The following is a 23,471-nucleotide window of genomic DNA, read 5'->3' as shown; positions in this document are numbered from 1 at the left end:
CTGCTATCTCCAGGCAATTCCAATCATCTAATTTCTGTTGGCTTTTTCCCCCCTTCTCCATTCTCCCATTCTTTCCCTTTTTTCCTTTCTCCCCTCCCAGCCTGTGTTTGTGGTGATGTAACAGCCAACTGTGCTGCAGCAGCTGTAGGCAGTGTGCCATGGTTGTGTTTCATTCTTGTCCTTTGCAGACTCCTGCTACTCCAGGTGATGCCTTTATCCCATCTTCATCCCAGTCACTCCCTGCTAGTACAGACATGTTTGGTTCTGTACCTTTCAGCACTGCTGCCGTACCCTCAGGTAAGGACTCTGCTGCCTCCACTCAAGTTTGGTGATCAGTCCTCAGCTCTGGTTTGCATTTCAGTGCTCAGAGCATTACCTTTAGTGCAGTGGAAGTCAGGAAGCATTTTTGAGGACAGTGCTTCTGGGCAAGGCAAAACTGCCTTGAAGAAGCAGCAGTGACATGATTTGGAATTGAACCACAGGATTTAAAGCAAGAGCCAGAAATAATTAGTGGGAGTTCAACCATAGCTCAGCCAGCAGGATAACCTTCCAGGAGCAGGAGCAGGAGAGGAAAACAAGTGTTTCATTTAGCTTTGGGGTTTGGCTGTTTGAGGTTGGTTGTTTTGGGTTTTTTTTGCAGTAGCAGTGAATGTCCTGAGCTGTCTCCAGTAGCTAGAGGGTGAGGTTGCAGTCTGGGCAAGAGAAAAGGACATCTGAAGAATCCATTGTAATCATCTATTGAAATAGAAAATCCCCTGAGTTATAGAATCATAGAATCAAGCAGGTTGGAAGAGAGCTCCAAGCTCACCCAGCCCAACCTAGCACCCAGCCCTGGCCAAGCAACCAGACCATGGCACTAAGTGCCCCAGCCAGGCTTGGCTTCAACACCTCCAGGCACAGCAACTCCACCACCTCCCTGGGCAGCCCATTCCAATGCCAATCACTCTCTCTGCCAACAACTTCCTCCTCACATCCAGCCTAGACCTGCCCTGGCACAGCTCCAGACTGTGTCTCCTTGTTCTGTTGCTGCTTGCCTGGCAGCAGAGCCCAACCCCACCTGGCTACAGCCTCCCTTCAGGCAGCTGCAGACAGCAATGAGCTCTGCCCCGAGCCTCCTCTGCTGCAGGCTGCACACCCCCAGCTCCCTCAGCCTCTCCTCACAGGGCTGTGCTCCAGGCCCCTCCCCAGCCTTGCTGCCCTTCTCCAAACACCTTCCAGCACCTCAACATCTCTCTTGAATTGAGGAGCCCAGAACTGGACACAGCACTCCAGGGGTGGCCTGAGCAGTGCTGAGCAGAGGGGCAGAAGAACCTCCCTGGTGCTGCTGGCCTCACTGTACCTCCCATCACTCACCACTGTGATCTCTCCAAGTTCAGTTTCTGTTTGTTATTTTCTTTTGTTTTGGACTTTTCCCATTACAGTTTAGAAACCATCTTTGCATTTAGCATTCAGCAACAGAGCAAGGGGACACAGTCTGGAGTTGCGCCAGGGGAGGTCTGGGCTGGATGGTAGGAGGAAGTTCTGCACAGAGAGAGTGATTGGCATTGGAATGGGCTGCCCAGGGAGGTGGTGGAGTGGCTGTGGCTGGAGGTGTTGAAGCCAAGCCTGGCTGGGGCACTTAGTGCCAGGGTCTGGTTGGTTGGCCAGGGCTGGGTGCTAGGTTGGGCTGTGTGAGCTTGGAGCTCTCTTCCAACCTGCTTGATTCTATGATTCTATGAAGGGTAGAAGGTACAGGAGGCCTCAGAGGAACACTCAGGTTTGACAGCAGACTTTTAAAGCTGGATTATGGAAAGCCCAGGAGGTTGCCTGTTGCTTATGTAGCCTGCCTGCTCCTGGGTTGTTGAGCAGCTTTCTCTGCATGCTCTTGACACTACTATTTTAAAGTCTCTGACTGTTTCTCTTGTTGCTTTGCTTCGTTTTGTTCTTTGAAGGTTATGTTGCCATGGGAGCTGTTCTGCCCTCGTTCTGGGGACAGCAGCCACTTGTTCAACAGCAGTTAGCCATGAGTGCTCAGCCTCCAGTCGCTCAGGTGATGCAAGGAGGACAGCCCATAGCGTGGGGCCAGCCTGGTATTTTTCCTCCTGCTCAGCAGCCGTGGCCGTCTGTAGCTGGTCAGTTCCAACCAACTGCCTTCATGCCCACACAAACTGTTTTGCCTTTACAAGCAGCCATGTTTCAAGGTACCATTGCTCCTGTAGCTACCGTTCCGCCCACAAGCGATTCCACCAGATCGAGCCCGCAGGCAGACAGGCCCAGGCAGAAGATGGGAAAAGAAATGTTCAAAGATTTCCAGATGGCTCAGCCTCCACCAGTGCCATCAAGAAAACCAGATCAGCCTTCCCTCAGTTGTACCTCAGAGGCCTTCTCCAGTTACTTCAACAAAGTCGGGATGGCACAGGAAGCAGATGATTGTGACGACTTTGACATCTCTCAGTTAAATTTGACTCCTGTGACTTCCACAACACCATCCACAAACTCACGTGAGTGCTCACCTGCTGCCAGCCACTGCTGCCCTCAGCCACGGGGCCTGCTCACAGCACTGCTGGCTTGGCTTTTAGCTAAGTAATGTCTCTTGCGACACAGAGAGGGACTGGGGAGCCTCACGCCTGTTAAATGTGTTCCAGCCGTAAAGAACAGGAGCAGGGAGGAGTTTCAGGGACCAGCAGCTGCAGTCTGAAATGTCATTTCTTAGAAGATGAACAGCTGCACAGGAGGCTGCAGGGGTAGTGCAGCCCAGGCAGCAACCCTGTGCTGGGTGCAGCAAGAGCAGTGTGGGCAGCAGGGCAAGGGAGGGCATTCTGCCCCTTGGCTCTGCTCTCCTCACACCCCACCTGCACTCCTGGGGGCAGTTCTGGAGCCCCCAGCACAAGCAGCACATGGAAGTGTTGGAGGCAGTGCAGAGGAGGCCACCAAGACACCAAGCTAGAAGCAGGTGTTGATCTGTTGGAAGGTAGGAGAGCCCTGCAGAGGGACCTGGCCAGGCTGGATAGGTAGGCAGAGGCCAATAGGATGACATTTAACAAGGCCAAGCGCAGGGTTCTACACTTTGGCCACAACAACCCCAAGCAGCACTACAGGCTGGGGCCAGAGTGGCTGAGAGCAGCCAGGAGGAAAGGGACATGGGGGTACTGATAGATAGTAGGCTGAACAGGAGCCAGCAGTGTGCCCAGGTGGGCAGCAGAGCCAATGGCATCCTGACCTGCATCAGGAGCAGTGTGGGCAGTAGGACAAGGGAGGTTATTCTGCCTCTGTACTCAGCACTGCTCAGGCCACCCCTTGAGTGCTGTGTCCAGTTCTGGGCCCCTCAATTCAAGAGAGATGTTGAGGTGCTGGAAGGTGTTTGGAGAAGGGCGACAAAGCTGGTGAAAGGCCTGGAACAGAAACCCTATGAGGAGAGGCTGAGGGAGCTGGGGGTGTGCAGCCTGCAGAAGAGAAGGCTCAGGGCAGAGCTCATTGCTGTCTACAACTACCTGAAGGGACATTGTAGGCAGGTGGGGTTGGGCTCTGCTGCCAGGCTCCCAGCAATAGAACAAGGGGACACAGCCTCAAGTTGTGCCGGGGTGGGTCTAAGCTGGATGCTAGGAGGAAGTTGTTGTCAGAGAGAGTGATTGGCATTGGAATGGGCTGCCCAGAGAGGTGGTGGAGTCTCTGTGGCTGGAGGTGTTGAAGCCAAGCCTGGCTGGGGCACTTAGTGCCATGGTCTGGTTGCTTGGGCAGGGCTGGGTGCTGGGTTGGGCTGGCTGAGCGTGGGAGCTCTCTTCCAACCTGCTTGTTGATCCTATGATTCTATTCTGTAGTTTTCTGGGGCAATAAACCTGAGGGCTCCAGAGCAGCTTGTTTTGCTGCCCTGCCTTTCTGAACAAATTAACAGGTCTGCTTTCTGTTGCTGTTGCCTTTGTCTTTGTTTAGCTCCAACCCCTGCACCCAGACAGAGTTCTCCATCAAAATCATCAGCGTCTCATACCAGTGATCCTGCTGCAGATGACCTCTTTGAAGAGGGGTTTGAAAGCCCAAGCAAAAGTGAGGAGCAAGAGGCTGTGAGTAGCAACAAGGTTTCTAAACACCAATTACTTCTGTTTTTTGGCTAGAAAAGACAGAAGCTACTCAAATGTTGTTTGGCAGCAGCAGGAAGAGCTGTTCTCATAGGACTGGGTGGCGTTTAAGGGGGAGCTGCAGGTAGAATTTGCATCCTGCTTTGGTTCTGGTAGCTAAAAGCAGGACATGGCAGTTGGTATGCACTAAGATTGCATACATGGAACCAAACTGCCAAGTTCAGGTGTGAGACTCCCTATGTTAGTTGCACCCAATGTCCTTTTTAGCACAGCAGCATCCTCTTAGTGATGGTAAGGAGAGGTAAAACAGGGACACGCTGGGGCTGCGGAGAGAGATGTGAGAGTCTGTGTGCTAAGAGACGGTGGCTGATGTTGGCTTGCACATTCTTGCATCCCAGTTGCTTGCCCAGTTATGTTCCTCAGTGTTCTGGCCCTCAGTATGTGATTTCTTTGCCTTTGACTCAGCAGACCAAGAAACGTTATCCAAGCAGTGACTTGAAGTCACGAGGTGTCTTAGGCAGAGGAGAGCCCGAGTGAGCCAAAGGCAAGAGGGAGCCTGCGCCCGAGGCACAAAGCCATTCACGTAGTTTCACTGGCTTTCAGGGCCCTTTGCCCTCCTGGTTTGCCTGATCCAGTCCCTTCTGAAGCCTGTGGCAGCTCCTGCGTGGGCTCCAGCAGGTGCTGGTGAGGTCCCTTCCTGCTTGCATCAGCCCTAGGGAAAGCATTTTGGCTTCTGAGGAGGTTTCCGGCGGTGAGGTCTCACTCTGCCGGGATGTACTCGTGGTGCCCACAGCATGCGAATAACCTCGCGGTGACTTCTCACTCCCTTACTGTTGAGAAAAAAAGGTTTTGTGTTCTTGTGTTCTAGCCTGATGGCTCTCAGGCCTCATCCAGCAGTGACCCACTGGGTGAGCCCACTGGCGATACCATAAGTCCACAGGTCGGTAGCTAGATAGCGCAGGTCGGGGTAGGTATCTGTCCTTTTTTTCTCTCCACCTCCAGGTGCTCACGCTTCCACCAGCTCACCCATTGCTTTCATGGATGCATGGTTTGGTTTTCCTCTCCATCTCTTCTGTTTCTCCCCTCCCCCACCTCCATTCTCCACGGTTGTGCTGCTCATGCTGGGTGGTTTGCATGGCCTCTGCCATTCACTACGTGTCGCGGCTCATGCGAGTCTCTTGTGTTCCAGCTGCCTGCATGCCTGAAAGAAATGTGGACTGACTTCACTTTGTGCCCAGGTTCTAAGGGCAAGTGGGGAAACTGAGCCATTGCTGGCAACCTTGTAGGCAGAACGTTTGGGGCTGGGTTTGTTGTGTTTGTTTAGCAGATTCACTCTGGCCTTTAGTCAGATGTGACACATTAAATGGACTAAGACATCTTACCCACGGCCATAACAAACAGCAACTGAGACTCTGTAGTGATACATGGACACCTCTACCCTCAGTCAGCCTGATAATCAGCAGAAGCAGCACATTCTTCTTCTGCAGGCATTGAAAAAAGGGTTTGTCTGTGTTTACCTCCAAGTGCAAATGAAAAGCATCTGAAAATGATCCTCGTTGCTATTACCAGGTTTGAAAAGTGGAGGGTGAAGGCATTGCAAATCCAGAGAGCTGGGAAAGGTGTTGCAGAACACCTCAGAAGATCTGGCTGCCCATGAGGGTGCTGAGATGTGTCCCAGCAGAGTGTCTGTGTTGTACCAAAAAGATGGCAAAGCTACAGAGCTTTCTGAGGGCTGAGCATTGTTACTCTGCCCAGATGCTGCTCTCCCCAGTTACTCGTTGAGGGATGTGTTTCATTATCTCACAGCTCCCACTCTGCTGTGAGCTCCCTCTGGGGTGTTGGGGAGCACTTGTGTGGCTTTCTACTTGGAGATCTGGAGGAGCAGGAAAGTGGAATGAATGGCTTTGCTGATCAGGTTATTTTTTGGCTGGAGAAGTGAGCACAAGCCAACCTCAGAGGGTTCAACAAAATCAAGTACAAGGTCCTGCAGCTGGGTCAAGGCAATGGTAAGCACCAATCCAGGCTGGGCAGTGCCAGGCTGGAGAGCAGCCCTGAGGAGAGGGACTTTGGGGTGCTGCTGGAGGAGAAGCTCAGCAGGAGCCAGCAGTGTGCACTTGCAGCCCAGAAAGCCAAGCAGAGCCTGGGCTGCAGCAGCAGCAGTGTGGCCAGCAGGGCCAGGGAGGGGATTCTTCCCCTCTGCTCTGCTCTGCTGAGACCCCACCTGGAGTCCTGCATCCAGCTCTGGAGCCTCTGGGACAAGAGGGCTGTGGAGATGCTGGAGAGTGTCCAGAGCAGGGCCAGGAGGATGCTGAGAGGCTGCAGCAGCTCTGCTGTGAGCACAGACTGAAGGAGTTGGGGCTGTTGAGTCTGGAGCAGAGGAGGCTCCCAGGTGACCTTCTTGTGGCCTGCCAGCATCTGAAGGGGGCTACAAAAAATCTGGGGAGGGACTTTTGAGGCTGTGAGGGAGTGGCAGGAGTGGGAGGAATGGAGCAAAGCTGGAGGTGGGGAGAGTGAGGCTGGAGGTGAGGAGAAAGTTGCTGGGCAGGAGAGTGGTGAGAGCCTGGACTGGGTTGCCCAGGGAGGTGGTTGAGGCCCCCTGGCTGGAGGTGTTTGAGGCCAGGCTGGCTGAGGCTGTGTGCAGCCTGCTCTAGGGTAGGGTGTCCCTGGGCATGGCAGGGGGGTTGGAAGTGGCTGCTCCTTGTGGTGCCTTCCAGCCCTGCCTGATTCTGTGACTCTGTGATTCTATCTTCTCCCTGTCTGCCATTCTTGGTTTGAATTACCCAAATACAGGATCTGGTGCAGCTTCTCTGCTTCAGCACAGAGCTCCTGGAGCAAATCCATGGCACTGGTAGAACCCTTCTGATTTTTGTACAGAACTTGTGTCTGCTACTGGCTTAATCCACTCTGAGTCAGTGAAATTTGGATGCAATTCAAAGCTGATAGTTTCATTAGGAGTCAGTTTACTTTGTGCATTAAATATGATTTAAAAAGCCTGAAAGCATCTTAGCTTTGAACCCTAGAATGGCTTAGGCTGGACTGGACCTTAGACATCACCTAGTCCAAACTCCCCACCATAGCCAAGGACACCTCTCAGCTAGACTCAGCTGCTCAAGGCCTCACCACCCTGGCCTTGAGCACCATCAGGCATCCACAACCTCCCTGGGCAGAGTCTTACCACCCTCCTACTGCAGAACTTCTTCCTGAGATCCAACGCCTGAGATTCCTGAGCTTCAAACCATTCCCTCTTGTCCTGTCTCTAGATACCCTTATGAAAAGCACCCCCAGGGCCCTCTCTGCCTGGCTGCTCTCAGCCACTCTGGCCCCAGCCTCTAGTGCTGCTTGGGGTTGTTGTGGCCAAAGTGTAGAACCCTGCACTTGGCCTTGTTCAGTCTCATCCCCTTGGCCTCTGCCCACCCACCCAGCCTGGCCAGGTCCCTCTGCAGGGCTCTGCTACCCTTCAGCAGCTCCACAGCTGCTCCTAGCTTGGTGTCATCTGCAAACTTACTGATGCTGGACTCAGTCCCCTTCTCCAGATCATCATTGTAGATATTGACCAGGCCTGTGCCCAGCACTGGTCCCTGGGGCATACCGCCAGTGCCAGCTGCCAGCTGTGTGTGGCCCCATTCACCACCACTCTTTGAGCCCAGCTCTCCAGCCAGTTCTTGCCCCCTGTCAGAGTGAATGTGTCCAAGCCAGGAGCTGCCAGCTTGGCTGTGGCAGAGGGTGTCAAGGGCTTTGCATGGTGCCCTGGCAGTGATCCCATGGCTTTTTCTATTTTTAGTCCTGGTGGGGTCTTGCATAAAATATGTATCATTCTGAGAAATAACAGTCTGGGAAATGTTAACTGCTGTTCCTGGTGATGGTGTGAGAGCAGTTCCTAAAAGCTGGAGGCTGGGCCAGGGAGCTGGACAAAAAGAAAGCCTCCATCCAGTGGAGCTAAACTACTTTCCTTGTGCCTCTGCTCAGTGGCATTCAGCAGCAGCCCATAGGAACTCCACTTGCTGAGAGCAGCCCATCTAATTGTGAAGGCTGCTGTCATCAGAGCAAGGCAAAGTCTAATCTCCATGGAAAATTATCAGTTCAGGACTTACTGCTGTGCTGTGTATTGAGCTCCACATACGGAGAGGGGCTCCATGGGGAGGAACTTGTACTACAAACGAATCACAGCCTGGATAAAAGCCTTTTCTGTGCCTTAGATGGGAGATTACTTCACCCTTTGGAAGGTAGTTCTTCACATCAAGAGCAGCTCCAGGGAGGCAGGAGGGAGTATTGTACTCAGAAACTGCAAATAGGTCTGTTCCCATCACCTCTAGGAGGTCAGCTATGCCCACCCAGTAAAGTCAGCTATGCCCAGCCAATATCTTCACTTATCTTCAGAGATTCCTAGGCTCAGTGAATAGTTTAGGTTGGAAGGGACCTCAGAGATCATCTAGTCCAAACTGCCCACCATGGGCAGGGATGCCTCTCATCTAGATTCAGCTTCTCAAGGCCTTTAACACCCCCATGCAGGAGGCAGCCACAGCCTCCCTGGGCAGCCTATTCCAGAGTCTCACCACCCTAATACTGAAGAACTTCTCCCTAAGCTCTAGTCTAACTCTGCTCTCTCTGAGCTCCAAACCATTCCCTCTTGGCCTGTCTCTGGACACCCTGATGAGAAGTCCCTCTGCAGCCTTCCTGTAAGATCCCTTCAGCTTTTGGCAGGCAGCTCTGAGGTCTCCCCAGAGTTTTCTCCAGACTGAACAACCTCAGGTCTCTCAGTCTGTCTTCATAGCAGAGGTGCTCCAGCCCTTGGCTCATCTTTGTGGCCTCCTCTGGACTCACTCCCACAGCTCTGTGTCCTTCTTATGCTGGGGACACCAGGACTGGAGGCAGTATTGGAGGTGAGGTCTGAGCAGAGCCTTACTACCCACACTGCTCTCGGTGGACAGGATTTGCCTTCTCATAGCAGAGATGCTCCAGCCCTTGAATCATCTTTGTGGCCTGAATACAGAGACCAAATGCCACTAATGTGGTCTGACTCCTTATGGGCCACAAGGACTGGTTCTTCAAGAGGAGTTAGCAACAGAGTGAAAACTCTGACAGAGAATCAGGGGAGATTTGATAACCACAACTATTTCAGCAGCAGCCACTTTGAGTGCTGCAACAAATGCAGCTCTGCCCAGCCACTGCCTAGCTGAGGACTTGCACTGGCAGACTCTCAGGAGACATCCTCAGGAAGCCTTCAGAGCATCTGTGGCTAGAGCAAACCTTCCTGAGGAAGCCATGTAGTTGTCCTGTGAAATGTGTGCAGACAATTAGAAGCCCTCAAAATGTGTCACACCCTTCATGATGCTATCAGCACTGTCAGGAGAGCACCAGCTCCTCAGGATGTTTGTCTGTCAGCTTTTGGTGGGGCTTTGGTGGCCCACTGCCACCATCTGTCTTTGAGCAAGTGCCATTCTTACTGATAGCTGTGCCAGATGATCTCAGTCAGCTCCAGGGTGGGCTACTGCAGCTCTTCAGTTGGGCTCTTACTAAGGAGCTGGAAATAAATAGCAACGTACGGAGGAAGCATTGGCTCAGCTGGGAGCTCAGTGAGCTGATGCTGCATCCTTCTCTTTCTTCTACCCCCTTTCTGTTGCACCAGGGCTCAAAATGTCAAAGGCTCTGTTTGCAGGATCATGCATCCAGCTCAGTGAGAGCTGACTAGAGCCCAGAGTGGAATTCATACTGATTGTAGGTGACCTGCTCTTACTGTGGGCTCCAGAGCTGTTCTCCAACAGAAGACACAACACCAGGCAGGGCTGTGAACCTGAGAGAGAGGTGATGTTGTGTGTTTGGAAAAGGATTGCAGTTTGGGAAGTTCTGCTTCATTCCAGGCACATCCTAGAATTGTCCTTTCTTGCCCTTGGCTCCTTTGTTCCTCGTCAGATTTCTCAGGGAGCCTGGAGGAACAAGAGCAGAGAAATTCAGGTGAACAGACATCCTGCAGACCTCTTTGTCTCTGCTGCTAAAATCCTCTTCAAGACAGTTATGCATCCAGCTCATGGGTGGGCTGCTTAGCTCTCCCAGTGCCTCCCAGCCAGCTGCTCTTCCATTTCTCCATCGTCTTCCTCCCTTGCTAGAGGGCAGGATCCATCCAGAAGGACCTGGACAGGCTGCAGAGCTGTGCCCAGGCCAACCTCATGGCATTCAAAAAAGCCAAGGGCAAGGTCCTGCACCTGGGTGGGTGCAACCCCAAGCACAGCTCCAGGCTGGGTGGGGAATGGCTGAGAGCAGCCCTGAGGAACAGGCTCTGGGGGTCTGGGCTGAGGAGAAGCTCCACAGGAGGCTGCAGTGTGAGTGCAGCCCAGGCAGCAACCCTGTGCTGGGCTGCAGCAAGAGCAGTGTGGGCAGCAGGGCAAGGGAGGGCATTCTGCCCCTTGGCTCTGCTCTCCTCACACCCCACCTGCACTCCTGGGGGCAGTTCTGGAGCCCCCAGCACAAGCAGCACATGGAAGTGTTGGAGGCAGTGCAGAGGAGGCCACCAAGATGCTGAGAGGGCTGCAGCAGCTCTGCTGTGAGCACAGGCTGAGAGAGTTGGGGCTGTGCAGGCTTTGAGGAGACCTTGCAGGATCTGAAGGGGGCTAGAGGAGGGCTGTGGAGGGACTATTGACAAGGTCTGGTAATGATAGGAGGAGGAGGAATGGGTTTGAAGTGGCAGAGGGGAGATGTAGTCTGGATGTCAGGGAGAAGTTCCTTCCAGTATGGGTGGTAAGACATTGGCACAGGTTGCCCAGAGAGGTTGTGGAGCACAGAATTGGAGTTCTCTTCCAACCTGCTTGGTTCTATGATTCTCTATCTGAGATTAGGAGCTATTACTAGGCAGGTTTATGGTAAGAACAGAGGCACTCTTCAGTCATGGTCCCAGCCCAGAGGGCTGCTGTATGTCTGCTGCTGCCACAGGCTAGCTGTAGTGCAAAGAACACGAGCTAAGGCGGGAGCAGGTAGAGTGCCAGCAGGGATTAGCTCTCTTCTCACCAAAGACACTTAGGGTGGATCCCTCTTGCCAAGTTGGCTGTGTGCTGTGCTACTGAGCATGCCAGATGCCAGAGAAGCTGCTTTGCACTCCCATTCCCTGCACTTGCATCCCCAGCACAAGACTCCCATTTTGACTGGCGCTGCAGCACACTTATGTCATGAAACTCCTCTCATCTGAGCCTGCCCTTGCTGCTCAGTCAGCCAGGAGTAAAAACACTGCTGGGAACCTCTTGTAAAGGGCAAAGAAATCTCTGTGGGCCTCACCTCTACCATGCAGGGCATCTTGCCTGGAGCTTTGCACACAGCAGGGAGCCTTGCACTAATGAAAGGACTTACAGAGCAGAAAGAGTTTCTCCCCGAGGCCCTCCTAACATTTTCATAGCATCATAGAATCAAGCAGGTGGGAAGAGAGCTCCAAGCTCATCCAGCCCAACCTAGCACCCAGCCCTGCCCAACCAACCAGACCATGGCACTAAGTGCCCCAGCCAGGCTTGGCTTCAACACCTCCAGGCACAGCCACTCCACCACCTCCCTGGGCAGCCCATTCCAATGCCAATCACTCTCTCTGACAACAACTTCCTCCTAACAGCCACCCTAGACCTGCCCTGGCACAGCTCCAGACTGTGTCCCCTTGTTCTGTTGCTGGGTGCCTGGCAGCAGAGCCCAACCCCACCTGGCTACAGCCTCCCTGCAGGCAGCTGCAGGCAGCAATGAGCTCTGCCCTGAGCCTCCTCTGCTGCAGGCTGCACACCCCCAGCTCCCTCAGCCTCTCCTCACAGGACTCTGCTCCAGGCCCCTCCCCAGCCTTGCTGCCCTTCTCCAAACACTTTCCAGCACCTCAGCATCTCTCTTGAATCAGGGAGCCCAGAACTGGACACTTTAGCCATAGACACTGCAGGAGGGAGGCAAGGATACCCAGGTCAGTGTCTGACCCAAGTGACAAGTCACAGTAAGGGATGAGAAATGCCTAAATATGAAGCCAGGCAGCTGAGTATTCAGCAGCTCCAAGTCTGTTGTGTAAATGTTGAGTTAGGAAGTCCCTCAGAACTGCAAAAAACCAGCCACAGAGACAATTTTTCCCTATGTATGCCACATTTACATATTCCAGAGGTACTTCATGCTCCAGATCAGTTTATCCTCCCTGTTTCTGGGCACATTCTGCACCATAAACAAGAGCAGAGCAAACAGGGAAGCACTGCTGCTCGAGCAGAGGGCTGATGAGGGAACAAGGCTGCTAATGGCTTTGAATAGCATTATGTAAATACCAGGAGTAAATCTGCATCCAATTTAAAGATATTAACATCTGCTCCCCAGCAGAACTCATCACTGCAGAGCATCTCTTCAAAGAACCAGGCCTCTTCTTGGGGTGGTGTCTGTGAGCTGGTGCAAGGTGACCTCATTGCTGTCTGCAGCTCCCTGCAGGGAGGCTGTAGCCAGGTGGGGTTGGGCTCTACTGCCAGGCAAGCAGCAACAGAAGAAGGGGACAGAGTCTGGAGTTGTGCCAGGGCAGGTCTAGGCTGGATGTTAGGAGGAAGTTGTTGGCAGAGAGAGTGATTGGCACTGGAATGAGCTGCCCAGGGAGGTGGTGGAGTGGCTGTGCCTGGAGGTGTTGAAGCCAAGCCTGGCTGGGGCACTTAGTGCCATGGTCTGGTTGGTTGGTCAGGGCTGGGTGCTAGGTTGGGCTGTGTGAGCTTGGAGCTCTCTTCCAACCTGCTTGATTGTATGATTCTATTCTGTGGTTCCAAAGGCTGCTGTTCAGCCTGAAGAGCTCCATTAGTAGGTGAGACCATAGCTGAACACTCCTTTGACAGCAGCTTCCAGATGTAAAGGGGAACATTTACTTTTCAAACATCTGTCAGGAGCTGCATCTTCCCAGAGCTGAGGGAAGCCTTCAAGCAAGAAAAAAAAAGGTGCTGCCAGTTGTCATCTTGATTCCTCCCGGTGTGTGAAAGCACATCTGGGCCTGTCCAATGGAGAGGAGAACACTGTAAGATGTGAGACATTTATGTGAGCTGCAAGCTTTCTATGGCTGTTTTGTTTGGTCCTCTCTGGGGTTTCTTCACTAAGACCCACTCTTAAGTTGCCTTCCCTCTGGATCTATTCCTAATGCAGTGGTAGGAGTAGAGGATAGAACACATCATAGAATCACAGAATGTTAGGGGCTGGAAGGGACCTCAGAAGATCATCCCTGAATCCAACCCCTCTGCCAGAGCAGGAGCAGCCAGGGCAGGTCACACATGAAGGCATCCAGGTGGGGTTGGACTGTTTCCAGAGAAGGAGGCTCCACAGCCTCTCTGGGCAGCCTGCTCCAGGGCTCTGGCACCCTCACAGGGAAAAAGATTTTCCTTCTGTTGGCTTGGCACCTCCTCTGCTCCAGCTTGCACCCACTGCCCCTTGTCCTCCCACTGGGCATCCCTGAGCAGAGCCTGGCTCTGTCCTCCCCACGCTGCCCTTCACATCTTCATCAGCATGACTGAGGGCACTCCTCAGGCTCCTCGGCTCCAAGCAGAGCCCAAACTCCCTCAGCCTGTCCTCAGCAGGGAGGTGTTCCACTGCCTCCAGCAGCTCTGTGGCTCTGCAGTGGACTCTCAGGCAGTTCCATGAGGTCCTTCTTGAACTGAGGAGCCCAGAACTGGGCACAGTATTCCAGATGAGGCCTCACCAAGGCAGAACAGAAGGGCAGGAGAACTTGGAACTCTTGGAACTACTAACCACAACCCTTCTAACCCACCAATGAGCTGATTCTGATGCTGTGAGAAGAGTTAGGCTCACCTGCCCTTCAGTGACATTCCCTATGACAGTTGGAAGGAGCACAGGAAAAAAGGAGATTCATTTCTGCTTCCAAGGTGCTCCAAAGTGATGCTTGTGCAAGCTCCCTGCGTGGGAGAGATGCTGCCTGTGCAGGCAACAGCACCTGGCTCTCCTTTTGCCTCTTCTGTCCCTTCGAGAAGCTATCTGGGAAGTCAGCAGCACCTGACTCCCCTTTTGCCTCTCTTCTGTCTCTTTCTGCTCTCTTTTGCTCTCTTGAGTGTCATTACCAATGCTGTACAGGCCCTATTTGCATCGATTAAGATGCACTGCTTCAATTACCTCAAAATAATATTAGAAAACAAACCTCAGTGGCTGGCAAAAAAGAACCTTTAGCTGAGGAGACTGCAGGTGAACTACTGCAATTAACTTCTCCTTCAGGCTTCTGAAGGGAGGAAGTCAACTGAAGGGAGGACATAGGGACACACTTTTTATTCAGGCATAGGGACACACTTTTCATTCAGAGTGCTCTGGGCTAGTGGCAGGCAAAATGGTTCTGATCAGTGGGAAATGCAGGCCTTTGCCACTTAGAATCAGCCAGGTAGGAAGAGAGCTCCAAGCTCATCCAGCCCAACCTAGCACCCAGCCCTGGCCAAGCAACCAGACCATGGCACTAAGTGCCCCCAGCCAGGCTTGGCTTCAACACCTCCAGGCACAGAGACTCCACCAGCTCCCTGAGCAGCCCATTCCAATGCCAATCACTCTCTCTGACAACAACTTCCTCCTCACATCCAGCCTAGACCTCCCCTGGCTCAACTCCAGACTCTGTCCCCTTCTTCTGTTGCTGCTTGCCTGGCAGCAGAGCCCAACCCCACCTGGCTACAGCCTCCCTTCAGGGAGCTGCAGACAGCAATGAGCTCTGCCCTGAGCCTCCTCTGCTGCAGGCTGCACACCCCCAGCTCCCTCAGCCTCTCCTCACAGGGCTCTGCTCCAGGCTTGAAGCCTCTGCTCAGAGCAATGTTGGGTATGAATGAAAGGCATTTCTAATTAAGAGGTGCTTGGTGTGCTGTTGAAAGGGCTGATGCCCGATGATGAACTTCTCCTCCTCCTCTTTCAAGGGTGTCAAGTTCAGTGGCACCTTTGGACACCTGTTATTGAAGGGCACCTGCACATCTCACAGATCTCTGAGGACAGCTCTGACATTTTGAGCAGCTCTTTTTTTCCCCTCAAAGGCATTTGAAGAGCTGAAGTCTTTTGTTCCAAAAGGATGCTTTCCCTCCCCTTTCCTTCTCCTCCTTCCATTTTGCTTCCCTTTGCAATCACCTCAGGTTCAGCAGATGCCTGGAGAATGACCTGGTGTGTGTCAGGTTCCCACATTAATTAGTACAGCTTTTCTCTGAGCTGGCTGTGATAGATCATTCTGCCAGCTTCGTGTCTGCAGTACATGAAAACTGGCCTAGGTAGACTTAACACAGAGGATGTGGAAGGCAGTTATTTACTCTCAGCCATCTCTTCTGATTGCCTTTGGTTTTCCAAGGTCACAGAAATATATTTGCCTCTTGCTGGAGATAATTTCAGCAGCCTTTATTTAATCATTCCCAAAGGAGTTCTCTCATCCTCTCCTAACGCTTGGAGTGTACTCAGGGCTTTGCCTAAGCGGAGGATGGGGAAGCAAAGCCTCTGCAAGCTGCAGGAATGCAGTCAGCTGAAGGAAGAAGAGGCTGCCTTTCGTGGCCTGGGGAGGGCCAGGTGCTGGTTTGGATTTGTTGTGGTGCTCCCCGCTCCAGGGAGACGCAGGCAGGACAGGGCGCTGGGATGGGGCACAGCCTGCGGCGCTGCCCTGCGGCTCTGCCCTCTCGGCTGCTTTGCTCTCACCAGCAGCAGCGTTCTTCTGAGCAGTGACTGAAGCCCTGTGCCAGAGACCTTTCGGTGCTCTGCAGGGCCCACTGCTTGTTCCCAGTCTCCAGAGCTTGGTGGGTTGTGGGGTTGGGCTTTTTTGGCTCCAGGTCAGCTGCTGCTGCTGTAGCAAGAGTTGATCCTAACTCTTGAATCCGTGGCATGGTATTTGAATGCTTATCAAGCTGTGGAGAGTTAATGCAGGGTGGCATTAATTAGCCTCTCTGCCTGTCTTGGTCTTTTTTTAGATGCCATTCTTAGCTTAATGAATGAGTTTCTGGAAAGGAGCTAGAATGGGTTGCAGGGCCCACGGGTGGTTGCTTCCCGCTGCAGCCAAGGCGAACACAGCAGTAAGAAGGAGCAGGATGTCAGCTCGGAGCAGCTGAAGGACCTCGCAGCTTCTCCCCCCCCACGTCCAGGAAATTCCCCGGGAAGTATCTGTTAGCAGATTGAAAAGCTTTCCTCGCAGCTCTAATGACTCTGCTAACGGTGGTGCAGGCTCCTAATCCAGCTGCACCGAGCTGGCTCTCCTGCTTCTTCAGAGGCCACTCACCGTGTTCTTTCGAACCCATCCCAGCTTCATTAGCTCAGCTTTCAGCAGGGCTCTCTGTCTGCAAGTGGTGCTTCTCCAGGAGGTGTGTGAAACTCAGAGCTAAGCTCTGCTGCTCTGCTGCTGTGCTGCTGGCTGGGGGCAGGGGGGTGGGAGCCAACCTCAGCCTGCTACAAGGAGCAGTATTTTTCCACCAGCTGCATTTCTGGCCTGTGAACGTTCAAGCGTTTGGTCATACAGAGATCATTTCATTGCTTCATATGTCTGTGCCCAGCAATACCTCCTGAGGATCAGTGCACAGCCAGGACTGGAAGAGGCAACTGATAGCAAGCCCTCGTTTGCTGGAATAATGACCCAACTTAACTGGGTGCCAGGATTTAACCCAGGGCAGAACAAAAGGCAAACACTTCCTTTGGGTTTGGACTCACGAGGTATTGCTGTTCTCAAGCAGGTGTTTCTGAAAGTGTTCTAAACCTGTGTCTGGAGGCATCTTGGCTCATTCTGTTTTTGTTATCCCCAGGAAGCAGAACCTCTCTACGCCCAGATCAACAGACCTAAGAAATAGCATTGTTACAGGCTGGTGGTGCTCCGAGACTCAAACCCAACCACCTGGCAGGCCTTTGGCTTTCGTGCTTTGTTCTGATTGATTTTGTCTGACGAGGAGACCTGATTGCCCTCCTGGACTGGCTCTACGAGGTGTTACTGACGTTTTCTTTTGTGGCAAGCAATGGCAGATTCCTCTGGCAGCACAAAACCGACAACTCTCCCTGCTTTACCAGCCCCCTGCCCCTACAGGTCACGGCTATGCAGACTTAGCTCCGCAGTCTTCTTTCGAGCGTTCGCCATCCTCTGTGTGCCACATAGAGACAATGAAACTTGGTCAGCATTGGACATCCTTTTTCTTTTGAGCCAAGAGCAGAGTCTGTCTGTAGCAGTGGCATCATCACCATCATCCAGCAGCCTTTCTGGGGCACAAGTCGGCACTTTTTACGTCACGGCGACATCTTTTGCCTCCTCATCATTTACATCCAGGCCGATCCTGGCTTCCTCCCCTCTCTCGTAGACCTATTTAAACAGCAACAAAAATACTGTGAGTGTCCTTTTTTTATGATGACAACGATCTTATTTTTCAGTTCTTTCACTCTGTAGTTTTGGCTGAGCGTCGAACCTTAACTCCTGCCACGGTGGCGGTCGCTGGCTCGCAACCACGAAACCCAAGCGCCGTTGTTTTAGCCCATCCTGACTGGAAACAAAACGTTGCCAAATGGAACCTTTTCATCACTGAGGAAGAAGTGCTGCTTTTGGTTGGAGTGTTGTGGGTAGAGGAAAGGACATGGGAGTCCCCCACCGAGGAAAGGACACGAGGAGTCAGGATTCCCTAGGAAACTCTAAACACGAAGTGCGGAAAGGAAGGAGGAGTATTTTTCTTTCTCCAGTCTCTTGCTGCTGTAATGCTATGCAGACAAGTGTTTCCTTCTCTCTGTGCCATTTGTTTTTTTGGATGAAAAAACAGGAAAAAAAAAAACCCAAACACACAAAACCAAATCATTTGCCAAATAATACTGCTGTGATTCTTGTTTAGGGAGTTGGAGGAAAAGGGACTTGAGAGACGGGCGCGGGTTTTTGGAGTAACGAACTGATTCTGCGGTCAAGGTGTTCATCTTTGTCACTTTTTTGTACATCAGAAAAGGGAAAAAAAAAAAAGAAGAAGGGGAAAAAAAGAAGAAAAAAAATCAAATGGGATTTTTATTTTATAACTTGAAAAAAACAAAAACCAACCCAAAATCTTAACTGTTAAACTTCTTTAAATGTTTAAGGGGAAATGGCTTTAAGGAGTTGGAGTGAAAATCGCCAGGGCTTTTCTTCCTTCCTTTCCTTCCCTTCCTTCCTTCCCTTCCTTTCTTTGCTTTCTTTGCTTTCTTTCTTTTTTTGTAAATATAAATGTTGTGAGAGTTCTTTTCCTGATGCCATCACACAGTAGAGAAGGTAGCAAGTGGCAGCGCTCGGGAGGTGTGGCAGACCCAGGTGGTGGTTCTCAGGTGGCACAGGTGGCTTGGAGGTTTGGTTTGGTTTTTTCAGGTGCTTCCAAGAAGGGGCTTGAAGCTCAAAGTGCACTTGCCAGAAGAGGTCAGCTGGACAGAAGGGAATCACCAATGACAGTTACCCTCCTCTTTTACTCTTGGGTACAAGACCTGATGCAAGGGGGTGGCTGATTTACTTTAGTCAACCCCCTAGATGGTGATGCTTCTGCCTCTGAAACCACCTCACCCTTAACCTCTAGTGCCCTACATCTGTTGTGCAAGGGCAACTGAGGAGGTGAGGGGGGCTCAAGGGGATTCCCTTGCCCCTTCTGACAGGCACCTGTGTTCATTCCCCCTTGTTTCTTGGGTCACCTCCCTCTGCTAAGGGAGGTCTGCAGAGCCTGGTGCCGTAAATCCAACTCCCTTTCATGCTCCCTTATAGCCCTTAGCCTTTCCACTTCATCCTTCAGTTCAGCCACTAGGTTAAGCAGTCCATTGATCTGCTCACACCTAATGCAGGCATTGCCCCTGCCACCCTTTGACACCTGGGAGAGCAGCTAGGGAAATGAAGAGGAACACAGGATTTTGTGAGCTAGCATTTATCACAAGGACCTGCTCCCTTGACAAGAAACCACACTTCGCTGGCATCCCTTTGAACCTCTGCGTAGAAGTCACTCAGCTGTTTACAGGCAGAACAAAAAGAGTCTTAAACTCCCTTTTTTTTTTTCTCTTTTTACATTTCTGAAAGCAAAAAAAACCCAAGAAGTGCAGTGTTTGGGTTCCTGTCTTTAGCACATGATTTTCATAAAGAAGCTCTAGAGTTTTTGTTGCCCTACAGAGGTCAAATGTGTTTTCCTGATGTTCCTATGCAGCTAACAGGAGGTTGAATTTAGTGATTTAACACTGGAAAAAAAAGAGAAGGAAAAAAAGGTTAAAAAAAATCAAATGATTTAATCAGTTTTTAGGGTTGTAGATTCTGTTTTTAAGTTGCCACATTCTTGTCATGGTCAACACGGGCCTGGAGTTCCAAACCTTTCACTTTCTCAAGCTAAAACTGGTTCAGCAGACAAGAATAGCTGAGGTGGAAGTCGTTGATGTGGACAACCAAATCCCACACCACGATTCCAGCCTTTGGGTGTTGACTTAGAGAAAAGTGCTTTACAGAACGTAAGTGAAGGACAAAGGAGCTGTGAATAGACCTGAGGAGCCTTCCTTAGTCATGTGCAAACAGCTTTGGAGCAAAGCTGCTGTTTTTCACACACCCCCCCTCAGAAGAAAGTTTTCTAACTGGAGAAGACCGAAAGCAGAGGTAAAAGTGTTTCTGAAGGACTTTCTTCAGTAAGAGTTAGCTTCCTGGTTTGCACAGGGGTGCTGCTTTCTTCATCACTGGCTCTTTTGGGCTTCGTCCTCCGTGCGGAACCACGAAGAGAGTTCAGGTTCGGCGCAGACGTCTGGGGTTCGGTATCATCGGTACCCGTCCGGCTGTGGGGTGGAATGTTGAAAGGAAAAAGAAGAGCTTTGTGCCTCAGAGGCTCTGTTGCCATCGCATTTGTAGGAAGCAGATCAGTTACAAATTAGGTGCCGAGGGAATGAGGCTGGGAAGTTAAGTGTCCCATGAACAACAGCTGGAAACCATCGCCGTGGACCTTTCTCTTACCTTTACCAGCGCTCCTAAATCAAACCAAATTCCAAGTTAAACCTTGTGGGAAGATTAGATCATCCTTGGCGTGGTCGAGATGCTGAGTTGAGAGGACAGGAAGGCCTCTGCACTGTACCAGTATTGTAGATAACTCCAATATCCAGCTTGTGCAATTGTCTAATCCCTCATCCTTCACTAGCACTCAGTTCGTCACTTTAAACTTCAAATCCAGGGATTCCCACCAGCCATCCTGTTACCATCCCCCACCACACACCCACCCACCCCCTTCCCTGTAGCTTCTTGGTCTTGACCTGTCATGAGAAGATATTTTGATAGATCGTAGTCATCCAAGTGTCTGATGAAACCTTTCATCTGATAACGTCCTGGGCACCTTCTTGGCAAAACAGTGTTTACTCCTTTCGTTTCCCTTCCGTTGGCCTTTATCTGCGTCCCCCACACCTATTTTTTTAATAAAGATGAGAAAGCTAAAACGACTCTTTGCAAGTACATTTCTAAACCTACTACTTTTAACTTTTACCTCAGATAATGACCATTTGTTAAACATAGAAGGACACAGTTCTTTTTAACTTCACGTGTGATGCATCCGGCAGCGACCACAACCAACAGCGACAACCACCACCGCCAACAGAAACCCAACCCTTTTTGGAGGTCTTCCTCCCCCCCCCTCCCCCCATTAATTTCTGTAACACACCATGTAATACTGTTATGAATAAAACAAACAAACAAAAAAAAAACCAACAAAAAAAGGCATTTGAAAAAGGTGGCATTTCAGTAAGTGTGGTTCATAGAAGCTCTTTGCCTCTTCTGTGCTGGCTCTGCCGTGCTCGCAGCGTTGGTGTCCGTCGCGGTTGATGGTTTTGGCTTGCAATATCTGGGAAAGGAGGAGGGGGAGAGGGGAAACTTCAAACCAGAAGTGCCTCAATGTGGGGAATACCTGATATTAAATCCTCTTAACTGTTGCTTGTGTCACCAGTACTTAACTTGCTGCTTTTAATTGCTGCCTTCTCAGACGTGGCCTCTCTGTGTGTGTTTTAGGATGAGCATCCCAAAGCAGTCGCTATTGTAGTCGCCTCCTGTTAAACCCACACGCTCCTGGCTTGGATTGCCCCCAAAGCTGGAGGGACACAACTGCCTTTGTGGCATGGGAAGCAGTGATTAATTTTGCTCATGTGTTCTTCCTCGAGTAACATCTGAAGTGGAGAACTTGAGAGGTTGGAAGGGACCTCCAGAGGTGATTGAATCCAACTTCCCTGCCAAGGCAGGATCCCCTGGATAGTTTGCACAGGAACACATCCAGGCAGGTTTTGAATGTCTCCAGAGAAGGAGACTGCATAACCTCTTTGGGCAGCCTGCTCCATGGCTCTGTCACCTTCACTGTAAAGAAGTTTCTCCTTGTGTTGATGTGAAACCTTCTCTGTTTCAGATTGTGGATTTAAACCTCGTGAAAGTGAAGCAAAATCCCACACTGTTCAGTAATAGCCACCGAGTGGAGAGCAAAGCCTTGGTCCAGCTCATACCAGTGAGCTCACCTCTTATGTCAGTGGGACCTTTGTGCTGGCTGGGTCAATGTGTAGGGTGGAATCATGAGATTCTAGGATGGCTTGGGTTAGAAGGGACCTCAGAGGTCATCTACTGCAATGTCCCTGCCATGGGTAGGGTCACCTCTCAGCTAGACTCAGCTGCTCAAAGCCTCATCCAGCAGGAGGCAATGGGTAGGCTGAAGCATTTTGCTGCTGTCCAACTCTCTGATGCCACCTAAGAAATAACATTGTTTGATATTCAGCAGGACCAAGCACTGGATCTCTCAGGAAAGATCATAGAGCCACAGAATGCTTTGGATTGAAAGGGACCTTTGGAGGTCATCTAGTCCAGCCTCCCTGCAGTGAGCAGGGACATCTTCAGCTAGATCGGGTTGCTCAGAGCACTGTCCAACCTGATCTGAAATGTATCCCAGTGCTGAGGGTCCTACCATCACTCCAGGCACACCTGTGCCTGTGTTTCATCACCCTTGTTGTAAAGATAAGGAATGAAGCCACTTTTTGCCAAGGAATTAATGCAAGTATGCAGGATACCACGTGGAAATTTGAGGGTAAGAAACGTGTCTGTGTAGAAGGGAGTTGTGGACATGTGCACATCTATTTTATTGAGAGTGAGCTGTGGACATGTGCACATCCATTTTATTGCATTTCTTCTTCCTTTGCATTTCTTCTTCCTTGTCTCATCTAGCCTTGAGCTCTGTGGCAAAGGGTTGGACTTGATCTGTGAGGTCTCTTCCAACCTTGATGATACTGTGATCCCTTTTCTCAGCCACCAGAAATGCCCAGCTGGGCACATTCGTTGCCTTTGTCAGTGAGCATCGTTGGAATACTTGGATCCCAAAGGTCATTTGGTGGTGGTGATTGTGTTAATGCCGTTGTGAGCTGGTAGGTGCATGCAGGTGTCCTTGGAAACAGGAACAGGATCTCTCAGGTGTTCAGTGGGCTACAGTATGTCAGCTGAAGGTGCAATAAGTCACAGTAAGCACAGCTTTAAACTGAGATGTGTCCTTTGCAACCTAAGCCAGACCTGCTCTTGTTGGTGTTTGTCTGGTACTCCCTGTGGAGCTGGTTGGTGATGATGAGAGCCTCAGGAGAATGGACTCATGTTGCACAGTTGCTCTGCAGACTGCTCTGGGACACTCAGAATGAGCAGCGCTGAGGTTTAGTCCAGTGGTGGTGAGAAACCTCCCGAGGAGGAAGAACCTGGCTGCATGCAGAGGGGAGGAAAAGATCTGGTTGTTACTGTGCTGTATGTTATTGATGTTGCTGTCACTGGAGTGCAGCAGGAGTCTCTAGGCTGCGTATGAGCACGTCCAGCTCAGACGTGACTGCTTCCAGAGACGGCCCTGGTTTGCCTGCTGCTAACGAAGGCCTTGGTCTCCTGCAGTAATGAGGATTTATTTAGCAGAGGGTTTGCAGAACCAACTCCTGGGTTCTTTTTGTGCAGGAGGGAGGACTCTGACAGCTCTCACTTCTGCATGGCAGTGGTTTCTGGGGAAGCAATTGATTGCAGAGCCTGGGAATATGCAGTTTGCGGGTGCCGGCGCTGGATTAAAGGCAGTGTTTTCTGTGCTTTAATCAGCAGGCAGTGACAGTTGCTGGAACAGATAAGCTAACCTCTTCCTTTCTCTGGGTGGTGATAGATATTTCCGTGCACTGCTGACTGCTTCCTTGCTTTGCTTTCTAAACAACTCCTGTCTGTCAGGCTTGTATTTATTATCCAGCTGGCAAACGCTGGAGCGAAGCTGGAGATGAGGAGAGTCAGGCTGGAGGTGAGGAGGAAACTCTTCACCAGGAGAGTGGTGAGAGCCTGGAAGGGTTGCCCAGGGAGGTGGCTGAGGCTCCATGGCTGGAGGTGTTTAAGGCCAGGCTGAGTGAGGCTGTGGGCAGCCTGCTCTAGGGTAGGGTGTCCCTGGGCATGGCAGGGGGCTGGAACTGACTGCTCCTTGTGCTCCCTTCCAACCCTGACTGATTCTGTGATTCTGTGTTCTCAGTCAGGATAATCTT

At 51.4% G+C, this 23,471-nt stretch overlaps 1 protein-coding gene across 19 annotated transcripts in view; it reads left to right on the top strand.

Moving 5' to 3' along the window:
- Window positions 1-20,885, top strand: part of DAB1 (DAB adaptor protein 1) — a 534,753-nt gene extending 513,868 nt beyond the window's left edge. For 13 of the 19 annotated variants that reach the window (XM_064146935.1, XM_064146933.1, XM_064146949.1 and 10 more), the window contains 5 exons: window positions 189-297; window positions 1,932-2,480; window positions 3,910-4,052; window positions 4,921-5,019; window positions 16,766-20,885. In XM_064146935.1, the coding sequence (XP_064003005.1) occupies window positions 189-297; window positions 1,932-2,480; window positions 3,910-4,052; window positions 4,921-5,004 (885 nt within the window). In that variant the 3' untranslated portion in view covers window positions 5,005-5,019; window positions 16,766-20,885. Of the gene's footprint in view, window positions 1-188; window positions 298-1,931; window positions 2,481-3,909; window positions 4,053-4,920; window positions 5,020-5,621; window positions 5,660-16,765 lie in introns of those variants that run through there. The other 6 variants (XM_064146950.1, XM_064146948.1, XM_064146945.1 and 3 more) reach the window with 3 other exon arrangements.
- Window positions 20,886-23,471: the final 2,586 nt, after the last annotated feature.

Source organism: Pogoniulus pusillus, chromosome 8 (assembly GCF_015220805.1).
Source record: "Pogoniulus pusillus isolate bPogPus1 chromosome 8, bPogPus1.pri, whole genome shotgun sequence".
Lineage (NCBI taxonomy): Eukaryota > Metazoa > Chordata > Aves > Piciformes > Lybiidae > Pogoniulus > Pogoniulus pusillus.
The sequence above is the reverse complement of the archived record's forward strand: the minus strand, read 5'-3'. Positions and strand labels throughout refer to the sequence as shown.